Source organism: Urocitellus parryii, chromosome 12, assembly GCF_045843805.1.
Source record: "Urocitellus parryii isolate mUroPar1 chromosome 12, mUroPar1.hap1, whole genome shotgun sequence".
In the NCBI taxonomy this organism is placed as follows: Eukaryota; Metazoa; Chordata; class Mammalia; order Rodentia; family Sciuridae; genus Urocitellus; species Urocitellus parryii.
Genome location: NC_135542.1, coordinates 46,393,858 through 46,409,857, shown reverse-complemented (window position 1 = coordinate 46,409,857; position 16,000 = coordinate 46,393,858). Strand labels below are relative to the sequence as shown.

Here is a 16,000-nt window from a genome sequence, read left to right as displayed (position 1 = left end):
AGGGGCTGGGGCTGTAGCTCAGTGGCAGAGTGCTTGCCTAGCATGCATGAGGCACTGGGCTCGATCCTCAGCACCACATAAAAAATAAATAAATAAAAACAGATAAAATAAAGGCATTCTGTATCTACAACTACAAAAATAAAAATAAAAAAGAATTATTCCGTTCAGTATTTTACTTAAGGTTTGGGCCAACTCAGTAAGTAAAAGAAATAAAAGACACGGATTTTAAAGGAAGAAACAACATTGTCATTATTTGTGGATGATATGGGTGTGTACTTAGAAAATCCAAGAGATCTCCAAACAAGTTATTAGATCTAGAAAGACACTTGAGTAAGTATGCTTGACACAAATTCAGCATGTAAATATTATTTGTCTTATATCACCAACCACCATTTAGGAAGTGAAACTTTTGGATACCCTTAAAGTAATCTTAAAATAAATAATAAAATCTTGAAAACCTAACAAAAGTGGAGCAGGATGACTATAGGTCCTTGTCTAAAATGTCTTTTACAGACATTAAGGAAGATTTACAGTAGAGGGAGAACTGTCCTGTGTTCATGTACTAGAAAACTCAGGTATTACTGAATTTAGGATAGACAGTCCCAATCAGAATCACAACAAGAAGCTTGTAGAATTTGGGTAGCCACTGCTGAAGTGTTCACAAATATGCAGAGAGCCAGAAATATCTAAGGCATTCGTGTGTGTGTGTGTGTGTGTGTGTGTGTGTGTGAGAGAGAGAGCGAGAGAGAGAGACAGACTAGGGATTAAATCCAGGTCCTTGTGCATGCTGAGCAAGCATTCCACTGCTGAGCTACATCCCCAACCCTTTTTTTTTTTTTAATTTTTATTGTTGGTTGTTCAAAACATTACATAGTTCTTGACAAATCATATTTCACACTTTGATTCAAGTGGGTTATGAACTCCCGTTTTTACCACGTATACAGATTGCAGCATCACATTGGTTACACATCCACTGTTTTACATATTGCTATACTAGTGTCTGTTGTATTCTGCAGCCTTTCCTATCCCAACCCTTTTTTAAGTTTCACTTTGAACAGGGTCTTGCTAAGTTACCTAGACTGGCCTCAACCTTGCAGTCCTCTGCTTCAGCCTCTAGAGTAGCTGTGGTTACAGGTGCATACCACCACATTGGACTCCATGGCATTCCTGAAGAAGAAGATGATGAAATAAACTTGCCCTACCAACTGTCAAAATATATATGAAGCTTTAGTAAATATGACATTGTGATCTTGGCACAGAGTTAGAAAAACTAGGCTAGTGGGACAAATTAAACATCCCTAACTTGGGTCCATTCACACATATACAGGATTTACAACATGAGTATCATTCAGAAAAGCAGGGAAAGGTCAGCCTTTGCAGTTAAATCGTGCTAGGACAATTGGGTTTCCATATGGTAAAATATTAAATGAGACCCATATTTCATAGCATACGTGGAAATAAGTTTCAGGTTGATTATGGACCTAAATGTGAAAGGCAAAACCATCAGGCTTTTCAAGATATTGCTCAGGAATATTGGCTGCCCGGGACTCTGCAGCAACTGTAAACTGGCTGACCTGGCTTCCTTACCAGATCTTGTTCCTGTAGCTCCAGGTGGGACTGACAAGCCAGGACACAGCCACAGTTGAGAAGTCAGCTTCATAGTTTTCTTTGTTGCTGCCTCAGCTGCTAGCAAGAAATCTACTCCCTGGCCTATAGGGAAAGCTCTTCCTGCAGGATGGAGAGGTAGCCTCCTTAGCCCTTCACCTAGGAGCCCTCAGCAGGGTAGTGAAGAGCCCTTCCTTTTTCTACCAGCTACGTCTTCACATAAACCACCCGTTTGAAATCCATCAAGTCTTTTGAAGTCCAACAGAACGTCTATAGCACTTTCAAGAATAAAAGGACTCATAATATTAAAATTAATTTAAAGAGATAGAAGAACTCTGAATTTGAAGGTGGAAAATAAGTGGTTGTTTGTAGCACTACCCTGAGTACAGAAAGATTTTTCATTCTTTTTTCCTCTCAGACTCTTCACGCACGCTGTTAAGTATCCAAGTAAAATATCAGATCCTTAAATTGTACTGTTAACATTAGATAATATAATATAATATCACACTTTCTGTGTGAGCTCCAGACATATACTAAGGTAACTATACTTTAAAAAACAGAAGAGAGAAGTGTAATATTTTATAAATGTTGTGGTGTTCTAGAGTTCCTCTTGATCTACATCTTCTTCAATGTTTAGTATTATTAGACTTATTAAATTTTGCCGGTCTGAACAGCATAGGGTACAACTCTAAAAGTGACAGCAGTCAACATGAATTTGAGCTATTGACAGCAGTCCTGAAAAAATAAATATCTTTGGACAACAGGCAAAGGTGAAATAGTGGCATAACCACTGTACCTCAATGTAACAGTGGGAAGATTTCTGCTCCAGAGCTCTGGAGACCTGGAAAGCTGCTGTGTTCATTGCTTATAGTTCCTGTACCTGAAAATGACTAGTTATGATGGTTGTGCTATATACTCTGCTTATCTGTGTCCTCAACATCTTAGTGATTATCAGTGAATCAGGAATGTTGTATCCCTTTGTTATGCTAGAAGGGGAAAAAGAAATTGATCAGCCATTAGAAAAGTGCTGGCTTTCCAGAGCTGATCTTTCTTTCTCTGTGTTGGAATGCCCTGAGTTGGAGTTTATGATGAAAGTGGCATCCAGAATGAGCAATTTCTTAAGCCCAAGACAATTCAGGCAACTGGCTCTGATTTGTGGCTTTTGGAGTCTGTCATTGATGACTTACTGAAGCCTATGACATCTCCATCACAAGTACCCACTGCATGCCGCATGAAGCATTTATTAATCATAGTTCAATCAATCCAGCACTCCCTCTTCTGCTCTTTACTTGAGAAGATGCCAGAGTAGCAAAATCTCGCTTTCATATTCTGACTGAAATCCTGCATTTATTCCAAAAACACATTAGAAGCATTTGCACTGCATTATTGTCAATCTAACATTTAAAAACTGTCTGAAAATGTTGCTTCCTCCTCCCAAAAATGTTTTTCACTCATCATCAAGGTCATACAGGTGTTCAAGGAACAATATGTTCTTATTATGTGGTAGAGGAGGAAATCCAGTGGAGGTCAGATTATTATAACCAAAAAAAGAAATAGCTAAAATATCTCAATTCTTGTTGAGAGAAAAGGAAAAAGTCTACAGGAAATAGCTGAGCACTTAGCTGAGTGATATGACAAAGGAAAAACAAGAAATATGGCTGGAAAGAAAAAAGTCCTCCACAGTTTTGGCCCTCAAGGCCCTGTTTTCTATTAAAGAGATACATGAAGGCAGAATCACAGGGAATATCTTATGGAATTTGACATTCGGGCATTGCCATCAAACAGGCTACTATGAAAAAGGCCTGTGTACAGCAGCAGGTGAAAAAGACATGAAATCCACCTTTACTCTCAGGGACTACGGGAGAAGCATTTACTTCTTTCAGAAGGAGGAGTGTAGGGCTGGAGTGGTGGCTCAATGGTAGAGCGCTCGCCTAGCACATGTGAGGCCCTAGGTTCAATCCTCAGCACCATATAAAGATAAATAAAATAAAGGTATTGTTTCCAACTACAACTAAAAAATAATTATTTAAAAAAAGAAGGAGGAGTGTAAATGCATAACAGAATTGGTAAATGAAATCTCTGATATCTGATATCAAAGGCACCAGATCACAACTGAAGCTAAATATAGCCAAAGGTTTAAACCTACATTGTAGGTAACACAATCTAATTTATTAAAGAAACATTCTATTTTTTAAATTATTTATTTATTTATTTGTTCTAATCAGTTATACAAGACAGCAGAATGCTGTTCGATTCATTTTACACAGATGGAGCACAATTTATCACTTCTTTGGTTATACACAAAGTAGGATCACACCATTGGTGCAATCATACATGTATCTAGAGTAGTGATGTCTGTCTCATTCCATCATCTTTCCTACTCCCATCTCCCCTCCCCTCCCCACCTTCCTCTCTGCTCAATCCAAAATTCTTCCACTCATCCCATGCCCCCCCCATTATGGATTAGCATCCACTTATTAGAAAAAACATTCATCCTTTGGTTTTTGGGGATTGGCTTACTTCGCTGAGCATGATATTCTCCAACTCTGTCCATTTACCTGCAAATGCCATAATTTTATTCTCTTTTATCGCTGAGTAATATTCCATTGTGTATATATACTACAGTTTCTTTATCTATTCATCTGTTGAAGGGCATCTAGGTTGGTTCCTTAGTTTGGCTGTTGTTAATTGTGCTGCTATAAACATTGATGTGGCTGCGTCACTGTAGTATGCTGTTTTTAAGTCCTTTAGGTATAAACTGAGGAGTGGGATAGCTGGGTCAAATGATGGTTTCATTCCAGGTTTTTTAAGGAATCTCCATACTACTTTCCAGATTGGTTGCACCAATTTGCAGTCCCACCAGAAATGTATGAGTGTGCTTTTCCCCCCACATCCTCACCAATACTTATTGTTATTTGTATTCTTGATAATTGCCATTCTGACTAGAGTAAGATTAAATCTTAGAGTAGTTTTGATTTGCATTTCTCTATTACTAGAGACATTGAACATTTTTTCATATATTTGTTGATCTATTGTGTATCTTATTCTGAGAAGTATCTGTTCTTTTCCTTAGCCCATTTATTGATTGGGTTGTTTGTTTTTTGTTTTTGATGTTAAGTTTTTTGAGTTCTTCATATATCCTGGAGATTAGTGCTCTATCTGATGTGTGTGTGGTAGAAATTTGCTCCCATTCTGTAGACTCTCTCTTCACTTCATTGGTTGTTTCTGTTGCTGAGAAGCTTTTTAGTTTGAATCCATTCCATTTATTGATTCTTGATTTTATTTATTTGCGCTTTAGGAGCCTTATTAAGGAAGTCAGGGCCTAATCCAACATGATGGAGATTTGGGCCTACTTTTTCTTCTATTAGGCATAGGGTTTCTGGTCTAATTCCTAGGTCCTTGATCCACTTTTAGTTGAGTTAAAAAAACATTTTAAATGAAAAAAATAGTATCTTCATGATTTGGGGTTAGAGAAGAATTTCTTAAATAAGACACAGGATAATGAGTATTAAAAAGAAAAAAATATCTGAACCCAATATAAAAATGGGCAAAGGACTTGAATAGATATTTCTTCAAAGAAAACATACCAGTGGCCACTCAGGTATATGAAAAGGTACTTGACATTGCTAATCATCGGGGACATGCCAACTAAAACCACAATGCTATATCAACTAACACATGTTAGGATGACTATTTAAAAAGCACAAGATTATAAGTGTTGGTGAAGATGTAGGGAAATTGAAATCTTTGTACATTGAACACACTGTTGGTGGGCATGTGCTACTGCTGGGTAATAACTGGTACAAATACTTTGGTCAAATGTTCTCTCTGATATGTGGATGCTAACACACAAGGGTGGGGTAGGTGTTCAGTGGATTAGATAAAAGGGAATGAAGGGAAGTGGGGGAAGAAATAGGAAAGACAGTGGAATGAATCTGACTAACTTTCCTATGTACATATATGAATACACCACAGTGAATCTCCACATCATACACATTCACGAGACTGGTAACCTAATTAGATTAAGATATTCTCCACATTTGTATAAATATGTCAACATTGACTCTACTGTCATGTATAACTAAAAAGGCAAATAAAAAATAAAATTTTACGGAAGGCACCAAAAAAAAATTGGAATTGTCTCCTAAGCAGAATATATGCATGCCATACCATATGACACATATGACATCAAGGTAATAGAGCCAACCAAAATACAGGCACCCCTGCACCAAGAGACATGAACAAAAATGTTAATAGGACTTCTGCTTTCCAGGTCCATGTGTAAGAGTTTAGAAGTTGCTACTCCATCCTAACAAGTGAAAAGCCAAACAAACTGAATAATCAACTCCAAATCCCCCCTCCCTGAAAATTAACCCCAACATCCCAAGAGACATCCTTAGATCCTGTCCAAACTGGTTATGAATTGAGAGGGAAAGCAATAGGTGGTGGTTCTTCTCAATCTGAAGGGGAGTCTAATCATATTCTAATCTAGTCATTTGTCATTATTATGTAGAGAAACAATAAAGGAATGAGTTATCCCTTAAGAAAACCTCTCATCAAAGTGTGTTTGTTTATTTTAGGTCATTCACACCTTTCTGCTATTCCCAACCATTGAGCGAATGGCTGAGTCACCCAATGGCAGGATTGCCACTCCATTTCTGTGCTGGTTTCGATATGCTCTCTATGTCACTGGCTACTTATTACTTAAACCATGTCCTGAGAAAATCAAGTCCTTGATAATAAGAATGGGCCTTCAAGTAATGAACCTGAAGACTGAATTTTTACAGACGAATATATTACAACCGTTCTGCCTTGGTAAGCACATTTTAAAAGGTATATGTTATTGTTGAATAAGGAAATATTTACAGATAAATCTTAGGCAGAGGATGAATATCAAGCAAGCAGTTGTTTGTTGGATTTCCTCCCCAAAGGTTTAAAACCAGAGATAAATAAATTAGAAACAGGAGTGAGTGAAGGGAGTTCTGTAATGCAAATGGGTAGAAAAGCCTCATCAAACTTTAATTTTACCTATGCTTCTGTTTCTCCAGTCTCGAAGCAGTTCTGTGTGTAGTGCGTAGCATGTGTTGAGTCCTCCTAGGAGCCCAGGGTTTGCCTTGTTGGTTCAGTGTTTTGCAAAATCAGCCTAAGAAAACCAGGCCCACTATTCCAGTGGAGTAGACAGGTTATGCTTTTATTTTCCTCCTTTAAATCTTGTTGTGGGAGCTTAAATTCTAAAAGGATTAATCATCACACCACAGTGTTCAGAGCCAGGTAGTGTGTCTTTCACTGTAGTTGCTGCAGTTGTCTTTTTGCCCTAATTGATGGTAAAGGCAGGACTCCTGAAAAAAGTTTAGCATCATCTCCTGTGTTGAGAATGCCACAGAATCACATGCACAGTGATTAACTAACCACGGTCCCTGTCCAGCTGTGCAGCTACACTTAATATGTGAGTTGTTTTCCAAATATGTATCTATCAACAGTCATCACAGATACAAGGCTTAATATATATTCTATATTTGTGGATTTTTTTTCTCTCCTCTCTCCAACTCCCATTCTTTATTATAGCCTTAACATAGTAGTGACAAAAAGATGAGAGAGGGAGAGGGAAAGCAAGGCTGAGGACAGTCATAGAAATTGCCAGAGGTTGAAGTTGGAGATGTCCCTTAAAGAAGACTCTCTGGTCTAACTCCTCACCTTTTGCTCCTGTTTACAGACAAGGGGTTGTATGGTGTGTGGGAACAGCGCTGCCTGGGACCAGAAACCCTCAGCTTTCAAACTGGGTCAGCCTAGACTGAATCTGTGGCCTCAATTTAGTCACTTTCCCTCTTTGGTTCTGTTGTTGATCAAATTAAGAATTACACTAGGTGATCTCTCAGGGCCAGTTCATCTTTGGAAATTATTTGAGACCAAATGGAAAGCAACATTTGAAATTCTGGCAAACGTATGTGAAATTTTCTATATGTTCTTCAATAAGATTATCTTAATTCCCCTTATGATTCCTCTCCTCCTACCCCCAGCATTTTTTTTGGTACCAAAAGTGTTTCAGATATATGAGGTTTTTGGATTTGGGGAAATATTTGCATAGACTGTACAAGTTGAGCATTCCCGATCCAAAAATTCAAAATCTGTAACTCTCCCAAATCTGAAACTTCTATGCTCAAAAAGTTTCATATTTCATATTTTCAGATCAGTAATGTGCCTTGTAATAAAAATCCAAACAATCCACTTAGAAAACGGATTAAAGACATGAACATACATTTTACTAAAGAGGTTATTCAGATGCCAAGTAAGCACATGAGAAGTTATTCAACGTCATTAATTATTATGAAAATGCAAATTAAGATCACAATGAAATATCATTATATACCTATCAGAAGAGCTGAAATGAAAAATAGCAATAGCAGACTCCAGTGAGGATGCGGCAAAATTGAATCACTCGTACTCTGCTTCTATAATATAAAATTATATACTACTTAGGGAAAAAACAGCTTGTTTCTTAAAACACTAAATGTGCAACTACCATTGAACCTAGCAATTGCATTTACAGACATTCATCCCTGATGAATGAGAATTATGTTTACACAAAGACCATAATAACCCAAAACTGGAAACAACCTGATGTCTTTCAGTGGGTGAATGGCTAAACAAAGTCTGATGTAGCCATACCACAGAAAGCTACTCAACAATAAAAAGGAACTAGCTCTTAACACACACACAAATGTGTAATCTGTCTCTACAGTATTGTTTAGTGGGGGAAAAATCCCCAAATTTACATAGGTATTTACATAGGTATGACTCCATGTAATAGCATTCAGAAAATTATAAAATTACAGATTTGGAAAATAAATTAATAGTTGCCAAGTGTTAAAGATGGAAAGAGGGCAAGGATGGAAATGAGTAGGTTTATAAAAGGGCAACAAGAGAGATCCTTGCAGTGATGGAATTATTTTTTTTTAAATTTTGACTGTATAAGTGTCAGTGTCTTTGTTGTAATACTATACTGTAGTGTTGCAAGATGTAATTTTTAGGGGAAACTGAGTAAAGGGTTCATATATTTCTCAAAACTTGCATGTGACTCTAAAATTATCTTAAATAAGAATTAAATTAAAAATAAAAGCATTCACCAGACCTGGTGGCACATGCCTATAATCCCAGAAGTTCAGGAGGCTAAGGCAGGAGGATTATGAGTTCAAAGCCAGCCTCAGCAACTTAGTGAGGTCCTAAGCAAGACCCTGTCTCTAAATAATTTTTTTTAAAAAGGAGGGGGCCTGGGGATGTGGCTTAGTGATTAAACACCAGGTTCAATCCCCAGTACCAAAAACTAAATAAAAATAAAAATAAAAGTATTCTTCAGCTGGGGACTTCATTTTCCTCCCTAGGATAAGTGTTTTCTTCATTCTGACTGCCTAAATTAGGTGTTCTTTATCCTTGAGACACGAGAAGGTTGAGGACCCACAGCCCTAGGACTAAGAGCACATTCCAAGGCAGCTACCATGCTTTCCTTATGCCTCCTTGGAAATATTTTCTAAGCCCAAATTAGGACATGGGATATAAGAAATATGTATTTGTTTCTTTATTTACAAATGAAAAGTCTAGGTAAAATGAATTACAATTATATACTTATGAATATATTATACATATAACATATAGTCAAACACTTATTTTTTATTTAAAAAGGTATTGATAAAAAGGTATTTTTCCAAGTTATAAATGCCTGTTAGAGAAGCAGGCCCCAAAAACTACACTTGAAAGAAAGGAGTCTTCCTTTTAACTGCAGTGATTGACCTCCAATTACGTCTTCTAGCAGCCCCAAATTCAGGAAACAGGGAGAAGGCAGGTTAGACACAGGACACATTCACCACAACCAGAGCCTTCCAGCCACATTGTTGCTTGAGGAATCTGGACTTCCTTTCCCACACAACCATAGTAGAGTTATGCCACATGCAAAATGTACTATAAACCAGACTGAACATTTTTCATCTCATTCCAACAAATAAACTTGAAAATGAATAGCCCTCATCTTCCATCCTTTCCTTCTCTAGTCTTCTAACTCATTGGCTCTAGATATGGCCTTCTGATATCCAAGTATTCATTAGTTCAGTAGCCTCCATTTTATTCCCATTACCTACCCAGTCTGTGTAACTGGGTAAAGAGAAAGGAGATAAGAATTACTTGTCCTCTTTCTTTTTTGGGTTCTCAGTTCATTCCCTACTTGGATACTTAGTTCAGTCTCTTAATAGTGTCCCCAAGCTGATCATTAACTAAGAGTCTCAAATATCCTAGGCACCTCTTCTCACCTGTCTCCTCTGGATCCCGTGTCGCTCTGCCTGCTCTTGGCAACAACCCTCACAGAAGCAAGCTTTGTCCAGACATGCCTTTGCCATCCTTATACAACTCCTATTGGCTTGCTTACTACAAATGGAAGAAGGTCCCAGCTGAGAGAGAGCTCAAAATAGAAGACCTGACCCCCTTGTAGATGATTAGTGGGCTCTGTCAGAGCCTATGCCCCACATATGGTGAAGGTAACCAATATTCATATAGTCACATGAATTGGTGACATGATTTCAGGTTTCATGAAGAGAAGGGTTGCCAAGGGGAAAGAAGCAGTACTGTCTGGTCCTGCTGGATATTCCCCCTGCAGGTCTCCTTCTCTGTGACTTGACTGTCATCTAGACAATGACCCTTAACTTGCCAGCTTGACTTGTACAGGCCTTGCAGTGTTTGCACATTATGTAATGTCTGTGCTTCAGGAGAAATCACACGGAAACAAATGGAGGAAGTTCTTTAGTCCAAGTAGTGGATAATAAATCCTGCCCTATCTAGATAAAAACTATTCTTCTGTATCCTTTAGTTTATATACTCACATTTTTGTTGTTGTTGTTGTAAGCTCTGAAAAATTCAAGGAATCAAAATATTCAAGTATTTCAAATGCTGCTACCCTTTGGCAAAGATGGCGCATCCCTTCATGGAGACTGATATGCTGTGGCATTGGTGTTCTTCTCCGGCGTGTGTGAAACATCATTTCCTACCCAGCATTCAGAGAAGAGTAGCCCTAATCCAGTTAACATGCATTATAAACACTACCAGTGTTCACCAGTGGTATCTGTATAACTAGATTGTTTTAAATGTTATTTTTAAAGAACGTTCGTGGATATTTTCCTCCTTTATTTCAAGTATGGAATGTTTGCTACTCCATATTTTCTTTAGAGTAGATGTTCTTCCATCTCATGAGAAGTAGACTTTCCTCTCAGACAACTAAATTGGATTTTCTGATCAAGGCTAAAAGAAGATATATTTTAGCTCAGCAGTTTCACAGGTCAAATAATTAACTTTTTAAAAATATTGTAAGTTCTTTTCATTAGGCTAAATTGATGTTGTAATTCCTTTCAGTTACCTAACTAGAAAAACATAGCACAGAGAAATAAAGAATTCCTGCTGGGTTACTTTGTTGAATATGTTCTTGCAAAAGAAACTTTCACATTTTTCCTTTCTTTGTCAATATCAAAGTAACTTTTTAAAATATTTAGAATGACATCTAATGAACTGAACTAATGAGCTGACAACACAAGATTCACTGAAGAATCACAAATTTCTTAGAGTATTTTTAACTCAAACACATTAATTTTTTTTATTAAGAAGAAACCCCCTTGCTACCTATTCTTTCACTTGTGTGAGCAGCTTGTAAAAATAAAACCCAACTGCAGTTTTTAACGATTCTTATAAGTTCTGCCTCAAATTCAGGAATAAAGGGGAAAACAAGGCATTTTTGGCTTTTGTAGTGTTTAGATTTAGGGCCAAGAATGATTAAATCTGATGCAAGGATATCATCTCCCTTTTAGAAACAAATGGGCCTGTGAATATCCTACTGTATTTTTCTGAAGAAATCTTAGATTTTAAAATTATCTTTCAGTCTAAAAAGTTGTATTATTAAAAAAAATATGGTATCTTGGGTTGCATTTTTCTTTTGGGTGAATGCACTGTCACTTGTGTGAGTTATCAATTTGCAGACTAAATGGATGATCATAATAACCAGAATCCTGGCTTACAAAGAAACACATAATAAATCAAATGAATAATTAACATTTTTCCATATTACACAGAAATTTTACAATGGGAGAATTTCTCTTTTAGTTCTGATTTTTACATTGTTAAAAGCCACATTTGGCATCATTACTAAATATGGAAAACAACCTGGAAAAACTAAAGAACCACTAAAGAAATTCCCCTTGTTAAATGGCTTCATCCTAGTTTCTGAGCCTATGTAGCCCTGCTAAATCTTTTGACAGAACCTCCTGTTTTATGGCTCTTTGAATACCCCACCTTACTCTGCTGGCAGTGGTGCATGGATTTTCATAGAGTGGAAACTTCTTAGGTCTCCAGAATACTTACATCTCATAATCTGACCTCAATCCCAGACTTTGCTACCATGCAGACCTGCTTGTCTCCAGCCTTCCTAACTCCCCTGTACCCCCAAAATCTTGTTACCCTCAGGGATAGTCAGAAGATGTGCAAGAAGGGCCTACCCTTGAAAGGGTGACTCTTTTCAGTCAGCCACTACAACTTCTTTCTCTTGGAAATCCCTAGATTTGTGCAGATGTCGTATGATGCCACCTTTCTCCCCCACTCCATTGCCAGAATCCCATGGAAATTAAGCATAACAACCCCTGTGCTTCAGACAAAAACACTCAGAAAATTCAAAAGCAGTATCTTTATTTTTATCAGCTGGGATGAATTTGACTATAGTTAACAGTGGCCAAAACAGAGAGGTCGTTTTTCTCATGCACCAAGAAATTGAGATGTAGTAAGATGAAGTAAAAATCATCCACACGATGCCATCAGGGCTGTGGGTTATTGGTACATTTCCCCTCTGTTGGCCTTAGCATGTAGACCTTTTTCCAATGCTCATCATCTCATGCTTAGCTCCCTAGGCCTCCTATTTGACATTCCAATAGAAAACAAAAAGAGTTGGGGAGACGTAAAAAAGCAAAAGGTCTATTCCTAATTAGCCTTTGGGTTATTAAGAAAGAGAAATCCTTCCCAGGATTTTCCTCCTCTAGATTAAAAGCCAAAACTGTCACATCACTCCCTAAAAGGGATATAGAGAAGTCACACATTGACTTTCCTCATCTCTTGTTAGAGGAAGTCAGGGGAAATGAAGAATTTTTTTATTGGCTTTTGGATCATTACATCATTATCTACTACAGCCTCCTATAAGATAGTCTTAAGACACATCTTTCATGTATTTAATCACCTGCCAAACACCTCACTAAGGCAGTTAACTCCATTTCCTGTCCACCATGACTAAAATCTACCACAGCCATGTTTATCCAAAATGTCTTCAGAGTTTATAACCCTTGGCAAGGTAAAACCTCAGACTAGGGTCTACAGTGTATTTCTTAATTGTTGCTGGCCTTCTGCAAAGATGTCTGAATGTATCTGTTCATGGGAGAGCCCATTTCAGTTCCCATGGTTATTATTATATTTTTTTTTTATTTTAAGGGGAGTTTAAAATAGAACATGTTACTGTTTCACCTGTATTAGTTGTTACTAGTGACTTCCCTTCCCAGCCACCTTCCATCATCATGGAGACAAATGTACTAAACCTTTTTTCTATCCACCAAATCTTATAAGGAATACATTTTTTAAAAGAATCATTTTTCCTTATAAATATCGTGATTTATTTTGGACATATAGACTCTCTCGGTCCCTTTAAAGACTTAAAGTGATAAAAGTAATAGTTCAGACAGAATAGATGAGGAGTAACCATCACACTTTACACTGCAGTGTGTATACCACACATGGTAGATTTCCTGTCTCCATGATTCACCTGCCCTAATTTCACTATGCCTGTATCCAGTAATTCCCTTTGCTTCAGCACCAATTACCTTTTCTCCCCACTATGGTGACAAAGTCATAGTATTCTGTGGAATCACCCAGTGGCACTAGACCATATACTCCCAAAATAGTAGGACAACTTTTCTTCTCAACTCCAAGTTCTGCTTCGGAAAGCTATTCGTACATCTCTTTAAAACCTTCCATTTGATCATTACCTGTGATTTTATTTGCCTCTCTATTGTCCCTGGATGCTATCTAACTAGTGCTTTTGTAGCCTAGTTTCTGACTTGTCTCAACAGAAACTCCTGGACCTGCCCTCTATCCTGTGATTATTTATCCCACTTGTATACCAACACCTGTCAGCTTGGCCTATCAATGTTGGTGTGCTTCGGCCTCCACTTTTGGCCTCCATTGTGATATCAGTTCTTGGACCACTTCAAATGAGGCGGTAGACTTATCCTCCTCACCCTCCAAAACTACTAGCCCCACACTACCTCCTCCCTCAGTCCATTCCAATTTATTTCAGTTAATAACCTTCTTTCCAAAGACATGCCATAAACCAAATTGTCAAGCATGGTGGAAATAATGAATGAAATATAGGTCCTGCCCTTAAGTTACTGACAGTGCACTAAGAGAAACAAATGTGGAAAATGTTTAATTTAACACAGTAAGGGCTGTCATAAAAATAGATGCAGAATGTGGGTGGTTCTTTGAAAGAGAGATCATTCTACCTGTATAAATAATAGAGAAGATAAGTAAGCTTGGACTTGAAGGTGACTTGGTATTTTTCCAAACTGACAAAATGGCACCAATATAAGTGACAGTATTAAACAGAAGGCAGCCTTCTGCTATAGATTATGTGCACTTGGAAAACTCATTGATAACATTTGAACTATGAAATTAATGTTCTACTGGTCTTCCAACTTTAACCCCCACTCAGATATTTCAAACCGTTTAGCCCTTCTACTATAAGTTGAAGTCCCAAAGTAATATTTGAACATTAAGTAGATTTCAGAAGATGGTAGTAGCCAATAAAATAGATTGACTCCTCAGCGAGTCCTTTTTTCATACCTGTATTTTTATTTATTTTTAATATGTATTTTATAGTTGTGGTTGGACACAATAACTTTGTTTTATGTATTTATTTTATTTATTTTTTTTGTGGTGTTGAAGATTGAACCCAGGGCCTCGCATGTGCTAAATGAGCACTTTACCGATGAGCCACAACCCCGGCCCTTGTATTTTTATTTTTAATGCAACTAAAGTAAACAATTAACATTCTTCTGAATCATTCTTTCTTTCATGTTTTTGTTTCCATTATTCCTGGTACTAAACATTTCCTTCACTATGGTGCTTGAAACTCTGAATGCTGCTGGGTTTCCAGGAATGCTGTTGACAGTTATTGCCAAGAGAAATGTGTTTTCCACTTAGGAAATTACACTTCTACTTGGTATTATTATTTCTGACCACTGTGCTGCATTAAGAGCATTTCTGAGGAATGATAAAGATGGCTTCCTAAGAGCAATTACTGGAAAATAAACTCGTGTTCTGGTTAAGTGTGGGGGGCATGGGTGGAGGGGAGAGTATACTTAGAGGGAAATTACCAAGAAAAAAAAAATAAGAGTCATAATAAAGGGATTGGGCACATTTCCTGATGAAACTTTTGTTTTAAAAAGTGTTAAAAATCTATACAAGTTCTTTGAATTTTAAGTTTTTAATTAAGAAATGACAGAAAAATGTTTAACTATAAAAGTACCCCATGAGGGCTGGGGATGTGGCTCAAGCGGTAGCGCGATCGCCTGGCATGCGTGCGGCCCGGGTTCGATCCTCAGCACCACATACAAACAAAGATGTTGTGTCCGCCGAGAACTAAAAAATAAATATTAAAAATCCTCTCTCTCTCTTCTCTCTCTTCTCTCTCTCTCTCTCTCTCTCTCTCTCTCTCTCTCTCTCTCTCTCTTTAAAAAAAAAAAAAAAGTACCCCATGAATTATATCAGTACAGTGTTCCTTTAACTACCACCCAAATCAAGGTCCACTGCCTGGCTCTGAGAAGCCCCCTTTAAGCCCCTTTAATCCCTCTTACACCATCTCCAAATGTAGTTACTCTCTTGACATCTACTGATACTATTTAGTTTTGCCTAGTTTTTAACTCTGTGTCACTTGTTTGTCCTTTTGTATCTGGCTTCTTTCATGCAGCAGAGTGTGATGTACACCTGTTTTGTTGCCTGTGTTTTTTTCATTTAATTACACTGTACTTTGCCATTGGTTGAATTACACTTCAGTGTATTTATTCTGTGTTGATGGTGTTTGGGTCATTTCCAGTTTGGGACTATTAAAGGTAATACTGATCAACATATGCTTCCCCCAGTTTTTCTGGTTGTTTCTCATATGATTATATTGATCAATACTTAGCTGAAACTAAATGGTAACCCTCTGCAAATCTCTGGAGCTTTCCTCATTCATGGTAGATCTCTCCTCCCACTATTTTGCCTTGTCAAAAACCAAAGCATTCGCCTCCCTAGACTGTCAGTCCTGTCTCCTTGTTTTAAAATGTACCTG

At 37.5% G+C, this 16,000-nt stretch overlaps 1 protein-coding gene across 2 annotated transcripts in view; it reads left to right on the top strand.

The window, feature by feature from the left end:
• Positions 1-16,000, top strand: part of Ldah (lipid droplet associated hydrolase) — a 90,312-nt gene that overhangs the window by 55,222 nt on the left and 19,090 nt on the right. Inside the window, exons 5-6 of one of the 2 annotated variants that reach the window (XM_026394978.1) lie at positions 6,186-6,420; positions 10,493-10,668. In XM_026394978.1, coding sequence (XP_026250763.1) covers positions 6,186-6,420; positions 10,493-10,581 — 324 coding nt within the window. In that variant the 3' untranslated portion in view covers positions 10,582-10,668. Of the gene's footprint in view, positions 1-6,185; positions 6,421-10,492; positions 10,669-16,000 lie in introns of those variants that run through there. The other variant, XM_026394912.1, reaches the window with a different exon arrangement.